Source organism: Lytechinus variegatus, chromosome 6 (assembly GCF_018143015.1).
Source record: "Lytechinus variegatus isolate NC3 chromosome 6, Lvar_3.0, whole genome shotgun sequence".
NCBI classification, from domain to species: domain Eukaryota; kingdom Metazoa; phylum Echinodermata; class Echinoidea; order Temnopleuroida; family Toxopneustidae; genus Lytechinus; species Lytechinus variegatus.
This window is the reverse complement of record NC_054745.1, coordinates 45,939,762-45,951,269: the sequence shown is the minus strand read 5'-3', so window position 1 is coordinate 45,951,269 and position 11,508 is coordinate 45,939,762. Positions and strand designations below refer to the sequence as shown.

Here is an 11,508-nt window from a genome sequence, read left to right as displayed (position 1 = left end):
CATCCAATCAGAAATTGCCAAATCTATTTTCTCGCGAGCTGTCATCGCCAGCTGATTGCATCATATTCGACATGACAATTCTGGTGGACCAAAATCATGGAAAAGGGGGACAACAGATCGCGAAATGACACTGTTCTGACGATCAACATTTCATCAAGCGTATTTAGTGCCTTGTTATTTTTATTGGGTGGAGTGGTGAGCGCGATACTCGTCTCAAACCTTGGAATATTTTTACCCACGCGAAAGTCAATTAGTGGGACCGGCACAACCGAATTGTCAACACTCCCAAACACTGAAGTTCAAAAGTTTGATTATGGCCTGCGAAATTGGCCAGTATCTGCATCGCAGAAGTCATCTGTTTCGCCAGGTATTGCATGTTAGACTCCAATATTTAGGCTTCTCAGTATGGGCCCGGCCGAGGGGGATAGATCTAAAAAGTTAGGCCACAGACACCCCAAACTCTGCTAAAAAAAGGGGAATTAAACTTTTGGAACAATAAAATTAAAAATTAGCGAGTTGTGTGTAAAGGAAATGAGAGTGCACAGACATGCGGCATCTTTTTCGTCAGACAGGCATAACCCTCGTTTCTGGGGATTTATTTTACAATTTCTGACATGAGCCAAAGGCCAATGCAGTTCAGCATGTTCAGCGGAACAACCAAAATACAGAGACTGAAGCTTTAGTTTTGGTCTACATTTTTGTGTTCAATCTGAAAGCGACTGATTAAGGTTTTTCCAAGGAAACCATATAAATTTATTTCAAATTTTTGAATGAGATTTTTGGCACTTTTGAAATTTTTATAAGAAAAAGGAAGATTATCTAAAAAAAAAATTGTGGAAAAAAGGGAATTATTTGGAAGTTGATTTCTTAGGTGCACAGACCTGCCCTCCCCCTTTCATGCATGTTTTACTGATAAGCACAAGGTCAAATGTCATCAAACTTCACAGCAATACTATTGTATTAAGTATTTTTCATACTATAATAACACAGCAAAATCCAAATGTTTTTTAAATGTTTTTCATTGGTAAATATCTCTTGGAACCTCCTGTACCTAAACTCTTGGAAAGTTTGCATATACACACTAGGGTGAGCCATCAATACCTCCCAAACAGGACTAATGAATTAACTTTTTTATTTTCTTGCAGATGTTGCTGGTGAGGTCCAGGCTGCCGTCAATCAAGCCTTAGATGCACAATCTATTGGAAGGAAAGAGAAAGCTCATAAACTCTTCCAACATGCCTTGGCATTAGATCCATCACATGCAGATACACTCAATGCTTATGGAGAATTCATTGAAGAAGAAGATATCATCAAAGCAAATCATTTCTACTCCTGTGCTCTCATCTCAAATGATTCTCATTCTAAAGCTCTTATGAATCGGTAAGTAGTGAACCAGTTTTATCTATCCATCCATCTATCCTTTAATGATCCATCTATTTGTTCATCTATCCTCCCTTTCATCCATCTTTCCATCTATTAAATCCTCCCTTCCATTCATGTTGTCTTCTTTCCACTCATCCATCTATTTATTAATAGCTTTTTTTCATCCACCCATGACCCATCTATTCAACCATTTATCCTTCTATCTATCGATCTATTTATCTATCTATCTATGTATCTATCTTTCTACAGTCTATCTATTCCCCATTTTTTATCTGTCCTTCCTACCATCAATCTATCCACCATCCATTTATCCATCCATCCGTGCATGATATATCTCAATGTCTCAAATATATCTTTCTGTCTATCCATCTATCATATTGAACTTTTATTCTCATTTGTCTGTAGAGAAAGAACATCGGCAGCAGTGGCTGAGATTGATAAGAGAATGTTTGCTAAGGTTGATGAGAAGAGAGAACAACTAGGTCTCCAGATCCCTGACAATAATGGTGCTCTTCAAAGAGCTCAAGAAGAGTTCTACTATCTTCAGATCTATCACACTACTGCTATAGAAGGCAACACCCTTTCATTGGAACAGATGAGGTCTATTATGGAGACTGGGTTAGCTGTTGGTGGGAAGAGCGTTATGGAACACAATGAGGTACTTGGTCTAAACCTTGCACTACAGTTTATAAACAACACTCTCATGCATCGCTTTGGGAAGATCACCGTTGATGACATCCTTCAAATACACAAACGCGTTCTTGGTCACGTTGACCCCTTAGGGGCAGGGAGTCTACGCACCACACAGGTGTTTGTTGGAGGTTATATCCCACCCCCTTCGGTTGAGATCAATGACCTAATGGATGATTTTGTTGAGTGGATGAATTCAGAGGAAGCATTGTCTCTACATCCTGTGGAATTTGCTGCATTAGCACATTATAAATTTGTTTACATTCATCCTTTTATGGATGGTAATGGAAGGACGTCACGTCTCTTAATGAATCTAATCCTGCTACGAACTGGTTATCCACCAGTTATTGTTAAGCTATCTCAGAGACAGCAATATTATGAAACCATAAAACAAGCTAATGCTGGTGATATCAGACCATTTATTAGGTTTATATGTAATTGCCTTGATGATATGTTGGATGCTTATCTATGGTTAACTTCAGACTCTCCAAATAGCCTTCCAGAAATAGAAGAAGGGAAACGGTTGGTCACTGATTTGTGATGAGTATTATGTTTTGATATCCACAGGGTTTGTAGTGGTCCGGAATATCGACAGTACCTGTTTCAACCTAAAGTCAGTTGAAAATCAGGGAATTAGGAATTTGCAAATTATTTATTTGAGATATTTTGAAATTATTGGTGGTATGGTCATCTGCAATCCTTATGATATTGATATTTTGAATTGTATAAAAAAAATTTATATATCTTCTGCTGTGCCATAGTAATGAAAAGTTTTAGTAACTTTTAACATTTGTGATTTTCAATTTCCTTGTAATTGTAATTCACAGATATTAAAAGACTTTGATAGCAACTTGCTAGTTATAGCCCAGCGCACACTACACCTTCTATTACAATCCAGTTTCACAGAAATCGTAATCGGATTAAATGTCGTAAAATTCCAACATACGGCTTTAACAATCAAATTTTGAATAGTGGTATCAAATACTAAACTTTAAATTCAAAGTCTACATGTATTTTTATTCTCTCAGTAGGAATGAAAGCAAAGTTGGATTGATTTCAATCGTATTGACGTTGTAGTCGGCTGTGACTTGAAGCCGATTTAGATTTGACTTTGAACACAGGGTTTGCAGAATTCTGTTTTTATTATTCCTAGTATTATGCTGAAAATCCAATGGAATAATACAATCCCTCAGAGCATATACACATGTTTCAAGGGTTTTTTTCACATGCAGCTTGAGTGCCGTGATGAGCGAGTTATTCGTTTTATCATGAAATACACTTTTGGGGAAAAAATACATTTTTTTAAATCACAGAATAAAGTTTTTCATTCCCAGAGGTTAGCAGGTGTGCGTCACAGTAAGATTGTGTAGTGTGCGTCAGGCTTTATAAGGTCTATTATACAGTACTTCCAAACCTCTCTCAAGGTTAACAAACTAGTTCTATGGAGTGGGATTTTACTCAATTAGCTGCTCATTGGCTTTCTATGGTTAAAAATGCAACATCACAAAGATACATGTAGGCTGATAGCATTTAAAAATATAATATTCATTGATTTTATCGACTGTAGTACTTTCTCCATCTCCCCTTCCCACTTTGATTTTGCCTGTCTTGTTCTCTGATTTTCTTCCCCCTTTTTTGCCTTTGAGCTTCAAATAATTTTGTTCCATATTGTTTGGTTCTGGCGTTTTTTTTTCATTCATGTTATTTTACTCTAATGAGTGCATGCTGGAAAACTTCAGTATGTCTGTTTCTATTAATGCTTTTTTTCCAATTCTGCAGTACAAAGCAATTAATCAAATGATTTCTTGTAGATAGTATGGTATTACATTATCTTGCCTTATGTCATTTGAGTGGACAAATCTGGTTTTTCTTCTCATAATTTATTCTTAAGTCCATTGAGGTCATGGTCAAGGATTCACTTGCCTGATTGACCCTATCTTTGGCCTTGGAGATTAATTCTGCCCTTCATAATTTTCTTATTTGTTCTGTAATATGTGCCCTCTAGTAATGTGGCTTTGTTTGTAAAGTAATGACATTTGAGGCATGGTGTAAATGGGGAAACTATAAGAGGAGGCTACAAGTGTTAGCGAATCAATTGTCACTGTAATAGGACAACCGGGTTTCAGACAGATAATATGTTCATTATGTAACAGGTTTCTGGGATCAATCTAAAGGTGTTGTGTATACTTTCCTAGTGTAAACCTAGCTTGTGGATGGCATTAATCACCTTTACACTACACCTTAGGTTTATGTGATCAATCTAAAGGTGTGGTGTATAAAACTCAGCTTGTGGATGGCATTAAGACAATTTTACACTACATCTGTATTCAAACAATAATATGTGTTTTATAAATATATTTGCCACCAACAGTCAGTCGGCAAGCCCTGAAAAAGTAGCTTCTTTTATCCAAGTGATATTCATGACTATAGGGTTTTTGCATAGTTAATGAGCTTGGTGCGAACCAAAACACCTCTTTTTATTCTGCCATTGCTGCTCTAAATATTAACCAAATTTCATGTTTTTGGTATCTTTGTAAAGAAGAAGAATCATTCTTTCAGGTCATGTGTTTGGAATTTAAAAAAAAATGTTGTAATATAGGGAAAACTTTTGATATAAAACATGAAACAAAATGATTTTTTCATGCAACAAATGTTGTTGTTTTCACACTTGATTTCTGTTTGAGCACAAATGATTTTTAGATCATAATAAAGCTGAAGATCTATGCTTTAATATGATATAATTTGTATAAGAAGATGTATCTTAGATGGGTCAGCAGCCAGCTTTTCATAGGCCAAGTACATTTAGCAGCTCAAAAACAAGGATACTGCACTCTGATTGGTCACAGAGACCACACACCCACGCAAATTCCAATGTTCCCCACACTGGGCCTCTGCAAGGTCACACTCACCATGTGGTAATCTCTTCAAATAACCTGCGCCTGTTGTTGTGAAAACATTATTCAGCCAATCAGAACTCTGGATTTTATGTTACTCAGAAATTTTAGAAATCTCGTCTTGCATCTTGATGGAAAAAGCTGGCTGCTGACCCATCTAAAAGATGCCACATATCAAGAGTGACATTGTAAGAAAGTATAGAATTTGAGCTTTCTGATGATATAAATAATGTTGGTACCTAAAACACAAAATGTTGCACAATTTGCAAGTGAAAACAGAGGAAGAAATTTCTGTTTGATGCATCTTTTCTGGTAAAAAATCACTTATTTATCAAAATATTTTATTCAAAAGAAATAACCAATATGAAAGAGTAACATTTACTCTTCCCAATGGTACAAAAATAATCAATTTTACTCCAGGAGAAAGTGGTTAAATTCTTTGAGAAAGAAAGTCTCACAATTCACGAGATTTTGCAGGGACATGAATTCAGCCACGAGAGGACTTGGAAAAATCTGGCCCATTTGCTCATTAACACAGGGGCTTGCCGACTGACTGCCAACATAATGAGGGGACTTGTTTTTCAATCAACTTGTTTTCTTTTTATTGACTAGTTGCCGTTCATGTGTCATAGGAAAAATACACAGAGGCTCGGGGCAATACAGCCCCCAAAATATGATCAAAAGAAACCTTGAAACTATAAAAGGCTCTCGAAAATCTCCACTCGTTGCAATGTTAAAACTTATCAAATGCTGCAAAATTAGGCTGTTTTTTTTTTTGGGGGGGGGCTGACATGTATATCACGTAATGTTTGTGATAATTGAACAGAAAAATATTTAACTAAATGATGAATCTGAAACATGAACTTTTGAGGAAAATCCAATAAAGGTTACGAAAGTTGTGAGAATTTTAAGTTTTTGATTTGTGAGGTCAAGCAGCTGCCCCATATGTAGAATGTTCATGATGACTGTTATGTTGAGAGCTGGTGTAAAATAGTTTGTCTGTTGATATACTAAAGACCTGTACAATAAAAAACATTTTCAATTTTTAAGAAATTGAAATTTCATTGATTTTTTAAATTCATGATTCTTGGAGCTGCTTGCATAGACGTCACAAATAAAAAAAAAAAATATTGAAATTCAAATAACTTTAAAATCTTTGATGGATTTCCCTTCAATCTTTACCAATATTTTTCATTATTGTTGAGATTTTTACAATAAACCTAAATGGTAATGGTAGTGATTTTTACCTGATTGCTAAGAAAGCTTCAATGCTTGTAAGGAGAAACCAGAGGACTGATGACTTAAGGTCCTCTCCGAGGGACCTGGTAATGGGGATTAATGCCTTACCAAAGAGTACTAGCGCACAAATTGGAAATCAAACCCGGTGACTGTTACCCCCGCTCTACTCACTGACTATCTCAAGCTAACATGAAAGCATGATGTCACAATTGGGGCGCAATTTGTGAGCATAAAGTAACAGGCGAGGATTCTTTATACATATCGCTCTTGTAATTGCTATGTTATAGATGGGGATCTGTGTTATTGAAAGAATTAACCTAAATTATATTTATTTTTGTATTATGTGCTATAAGTGTTGTACTTCAAATATTTTATAGATTTATTGACATATATATTTCCACATATTGAAGTATTTACATATTTATTATTTGTGATATTTGTGCATGTCTGTTCAATTTTTAAATAATAAATGTATTCAATATGTCAAAAAATATGACTTCCATATTGAATGTTAATTTATGTAGATTTGAAATCAAAATGCATGGTGCTGTGAAAAATAGAAATTGTTTGTGAATTGAATCCAACCAAAGAGAAGTGTTTGCTTTAAGATCAAGCATCTCATTGAGAAAATATTTCATTGCGATTTTCCAAGATACAGCATGTCCCCCTCCCCCCTTCCCCCCAAAATGCTAATGGCACTCTAGATGGGTATAATTTTCAAATTACAACATTATATTGTTTATATCTTTACACCTGTAAACTACAATTCATTTCCCACAAGTAGATTTTTTTCAGGGGCTGCGGAATCTGATTGTGATTTTTTTACATGTTCTGCCCCCCCCCCCCTCCTCTCCACTTTGAAAACCGTTCTGTTTTTGTGACATGGTCCAATTATCACAAAGGTATGAGCATTTATTCATCAGGAAACATCTTCAAGTTTTGTATCAAGTAGTAATTTTCAGCTAAAACGATTCTTTTAATCTTTTTAAGTGGTACAGAGTATGTCTATTCACGTCAAGCCATGGGTGTGAATCTGCTTGGATCTTTTGTTCATGACTTTGGGATGGCGTCATCCCTTCTGATAAATACATGATACCATGATGAGATCATGGATTACAAAATTTGTTTGAATTCATTTCCATGCATGTAGTTTTTCTTTTATGCCTATAATCAATCAATTTTAATGTTTGATAAAAGATATCATGTCAATTTTCTTAAACCTTCATTAAAAAATAATAAGTAAAATAGGCCCGGAAGAAAAAACAGAGTAAATGGAGATGTGATTGGACTACTGTTTTTTATATGAGTGCTTAAAGGCTCATATCTCTTTGTTCAATCATGGACCAAATCACATAAAATTTAAGCCAGTTACATATAACAAATGCTAGTTTGCAATTACAAAATTATATACATGACTTTGTAATTTTGACATAAAGTATATCTAAAGTGCCACTGATATTTTGTTGTGGGACACGATGTGTATATTGCAAGCTTGAACTTTGGCTTAGTCTGTGGTGTTATATTTGGAAACCATTAAGCTATGTAACAAGAACAGGAAAACAAAAAGATTTTTTTATGTGTGAGTTTGTCAAGAAGATATTAAGTTAACCATTGCAAGTACAAATCTGAGTTTGAGCATAGCACACTTTTTAAAATGAAAATATTGTTTTTAAAATTATATTTGGAGGTTTTTAACACGTGAAATTTGAAAATAAAATTTAGCTGCCTTTGATTTTGTTTGCATTAAAAATATATAAATGAGTGAATCTTCACTCAATTTCCATAAAAAAGAATGAAAAAACATGTAATGCCATACCAAGATGACATTTATGTATTAACATGATTTTATACCGATAGAAACTCACCCGATGCGCAAGAGAGGCAGATATGAGAGAGAAGGGGGGCAAGAGAGAGAATGGAGATGAAGAGAGGGAGAAGTCCGCATGTGCATAAAATGCTTTTCCATGAAAGAATATAACACTGTTATGCAGGGGCGAAAATCTCGTCCAAAAGGTAGGGGGACAAGGGGCTGGAGAAAAAAAGGTTATCACCTCAAATTTAAGGTCATTTCGACAAAAATAAATTTGGCATGCGACCCCCCCCCCAAAAAAAAAATCAATGTCATCTCGTCCTAAAATACATGTTTTATTTCGATATTGAATGACGTATTTCTTACCATCATATAGACCCAAAATAGTAGCGGGACATTTGATATTGTGCCCCCCTACTATTTTGAGTAGGGGGGATCGACACGTCCCCCTGGGATTTCCGCCCATGCTGTTATGACGAAAAGAGTTATTTTACATCACTTGTTTGTATAATATGGTGACATATAATGATTTATGCATTTTGGTTTGAAAAAAAACCCAAAGAAATCTTGTAGTAGACCTGAAAACGGATAGTCAAAGTAATACGTTTCAAATGAAATACTTGTTTTCATTTTTGCCTTATCTCGTCTGGGTCGACGTTATATAGCAAAAATGAATGTCCAGTGAAACAAGTGATGTCCCCTAAAACTTTGTGACATCATTAACATTTTTTTTATAAAGTCCGAAAACTGTCCTAAAAATTATCAAGTCTTCGACGTGGATTCACTTTTTATGGAGTGCCTTTTGAGCAACTCCATATTGATAAAAAGAAAAAAAAATGACAGGGAAGAAGAAAAAGTCGCTCACAAACATGATTTAGGGCAATTCATCTCCAGAAATAAATTGGCAGCCCCCCACCCCGGAAAATGTCATTAGTCAAAAATTAATTTACTCTGCATACTACAACAGTTTTAAAAACTAAGTCAAGAGCAGGCGAGAACTGAAAAAAAAAATGTATTTCGTCATTTAAGACAATATTAATTAAAAACTTGGTATATGCTACAAGAATCATCCATCACCTTATAATACTTTGTGAAGAACATTTGAGAAAGAACAAATCATTCCGAAATAGGCTTATATGAAATGCAATAGCATGAATGGAAATAAATTAAAATATGTCAAAATGGCAAACAATAGCGGAAACAAAGGTAGAATTGAATGAGTCAAAAGCTAAATTGCATGGAAAACAAAGAAGAGACAATTAAGAAAACAAAAATTAATAACACGACCGGGCTGCCGAGGATTGAAAATAAAGAGCAGGAAGAAAGATGGACTGCAAACAACATACGATAAGCTTGTTAAATTATATGCAAATAGCTACCGGGGCCTTGCCCCAAACCCCACGCAGTAGGGCCGCGCTCTTCATCTATCAACCCCCCCCCCCCCCGTTCAATCACTGGCGTACAGACGCGGGGGGGGGGGAGGGTTCCACACACACGAGCCTATAGGAGACTAGCGTATGATGAAATAAATGGAAACAATTAAATAACATTCAACTTTTATATCGCCACCCCCTTCCCCTATCGGGATCCTTATCAGCTTTACGCACTGGCATATAGGCGAGGAGGGTTGTTCTACGCCAGAGAGGAAATTATAGGAGACAAAGTATAATAAAATAAATGGAAACAATAAAATATGTTATTTGCTGAATATGATGGAAAAATCTATCACATAATTAGAATTTAATTTCAATAGGCTTTTTTTCCAGCTCGCTTTGCACGCTGGCTACTTTTAATAAATTTTCCCACATTGCTATATTTGTTTTGCCCCCTCAAAATATTTGGTTCATTACGCAACTGGGCTGAATAAATATGTTGTGTAAAAATATTCTGTATATATATAGCCGCGATTTAATTAAAATAGCGGCAATCTGCGAGGTTTAGATGGCTTTGATAGAAAAAAGTTCCGGGGGCTCCGGCCAGGACCTCAACCGCAAAGCACTGTCGTTAAGGGTGGCCACTGGCCCAAAAAAGTTCTACAAATAAGAACAAACAAAAAAGGAAGGAAAGAAAAGCAAAGGAAAAGTGTAGGATATAATTTTATTTACTGACTGTAATATCTCAAAGTTAGATTCTCCTAAAAAGGTGATTTTTATCTCGCTCACTTCGTTTGTTTGGGACTTATTTTAAGCAGGTTTTTAGCACATGTGTAATACTGCGCCCCTCATTTTCCTACTTTTAACGCTACTGCCGCAAAGAATCATTACAGTGGCATACGTACAGACCACAAAAAAAAGGAATGGAAAGAGAGAAGAGTAAAATATTAATAATTTTTTGGATATCATGTCAAAATCTATATATCGCAAAATTGTGTGGATTTTGTATTAATAATGTCAAAGTTTTTGCTCGCTCACAACTTTTTTTGTAAAAGATAAATTCTGCCCGACACGCACTGTATCGCAATATCTGGCCCTCTCAAACTACAAACGAACCAGTAGTGTCACAGCCATGCTACGGGCCTTAGAATGGGACTCATTGGAAGACAGACGGAAATACAGTAGACTGAGCCCAATGTTCCAAATAATCAAAGGTCTTCGGTTGCCATCAACCCCCAAAACTTCATCATGCAGTAAACCACCCGGCAGACTAGAGGAAATAGTATCAAGTTCTGGACAACGTCTGCAAGTCAAAAGGGACGCTCATAAATACAGCTTCTCCCTTCGAACTACCAAAGATTGGAATGAGTTAAACAAAGAGTAGACACAACATGGACTCTTTCAAATCCAAAAACACTCAAAAACCTAGCAAGTGACCTGCTTTCTTGTTTATCCCAGACACATCAATAAAGTTGGCGGAGTACAGCAAGTCTGCATATATGCCGACTTAAAGACAAGACAAGGGAATTTAGGGATATAAGCCCGGAAATTTAAGATTTTTTTTTAAACAGCATATGTTTGGCAGGCGCGGATCCAGGGGGGAGGCACAGGGGGCTCGTGCCACCCCCCCCCCCATTTTTGAAAAGCAAAATTAAAATTTGTAATATGCGCTATTATTTTAATATTAACCTAGGTGGACCCCATAGCTCTTTCGAAAGTGAAGACCTTTTTTTATTGTTACTTTTTTAGGGGACGAAATATCCATAAATTGTGGTTGAAAACCTTTTTCCTCTTAAAATATTTGCCCCCCCCCCCTGGAAAATCCTCGATCCTCCCCGGGCCTCCACTCCCCTGATGTTGGGGGGGGGTCCTCTCTCTTAGGTGATCCCTCCACTGTTCTGGAGATTCTAAGATTCAAATAGAACAATTCCCAGTCAGGTAAATCACAGGTTCAGCAACAGGTTGTAATGGTAGCCATGTATTTTATGTAGAAAAAAGAGAGATTTAAGGAGCAGACAGTTATTGACTTCGGATGGGAGACCAGGTTGATGGGTTAATAAGGTAGCACAGGTGAATTGGTGTGGGTCATCAGCAGTATACACGTCTAGATAAAGTGGGA

The 11,508-nt window shown here is 36.2% G+C and overlaps 1 protein-coding gene across 1 annotated transcript; it reads left to right on the top strand.

Moving 5' to 3' along the window:
- Window positions 1-2: 2 nt before the first annotated feature.
- Window positions 3-3,280, top strand: LOC121417535 (protein adenylyltransferase FICD-like). The gene is made up of 3 exons (XM_041611260.1): window positions 3-367; window positions 1,146-1,380; window positions 1,789-3,280. The coding sequence occupies exons 1-3, from the start codon at window positions 97-99 to the stop codon at window positions 2,612-2,614; spliced, it is 1,332 nt and encodes a 443-aa protein (XP_041467194.1). The 5' UTR covers window positions 3-96; the 3' UTR covers window positions 2,615-3,280.
- Window positions 3,281-11,508: the final 8,228 nt, after the last annotated feature.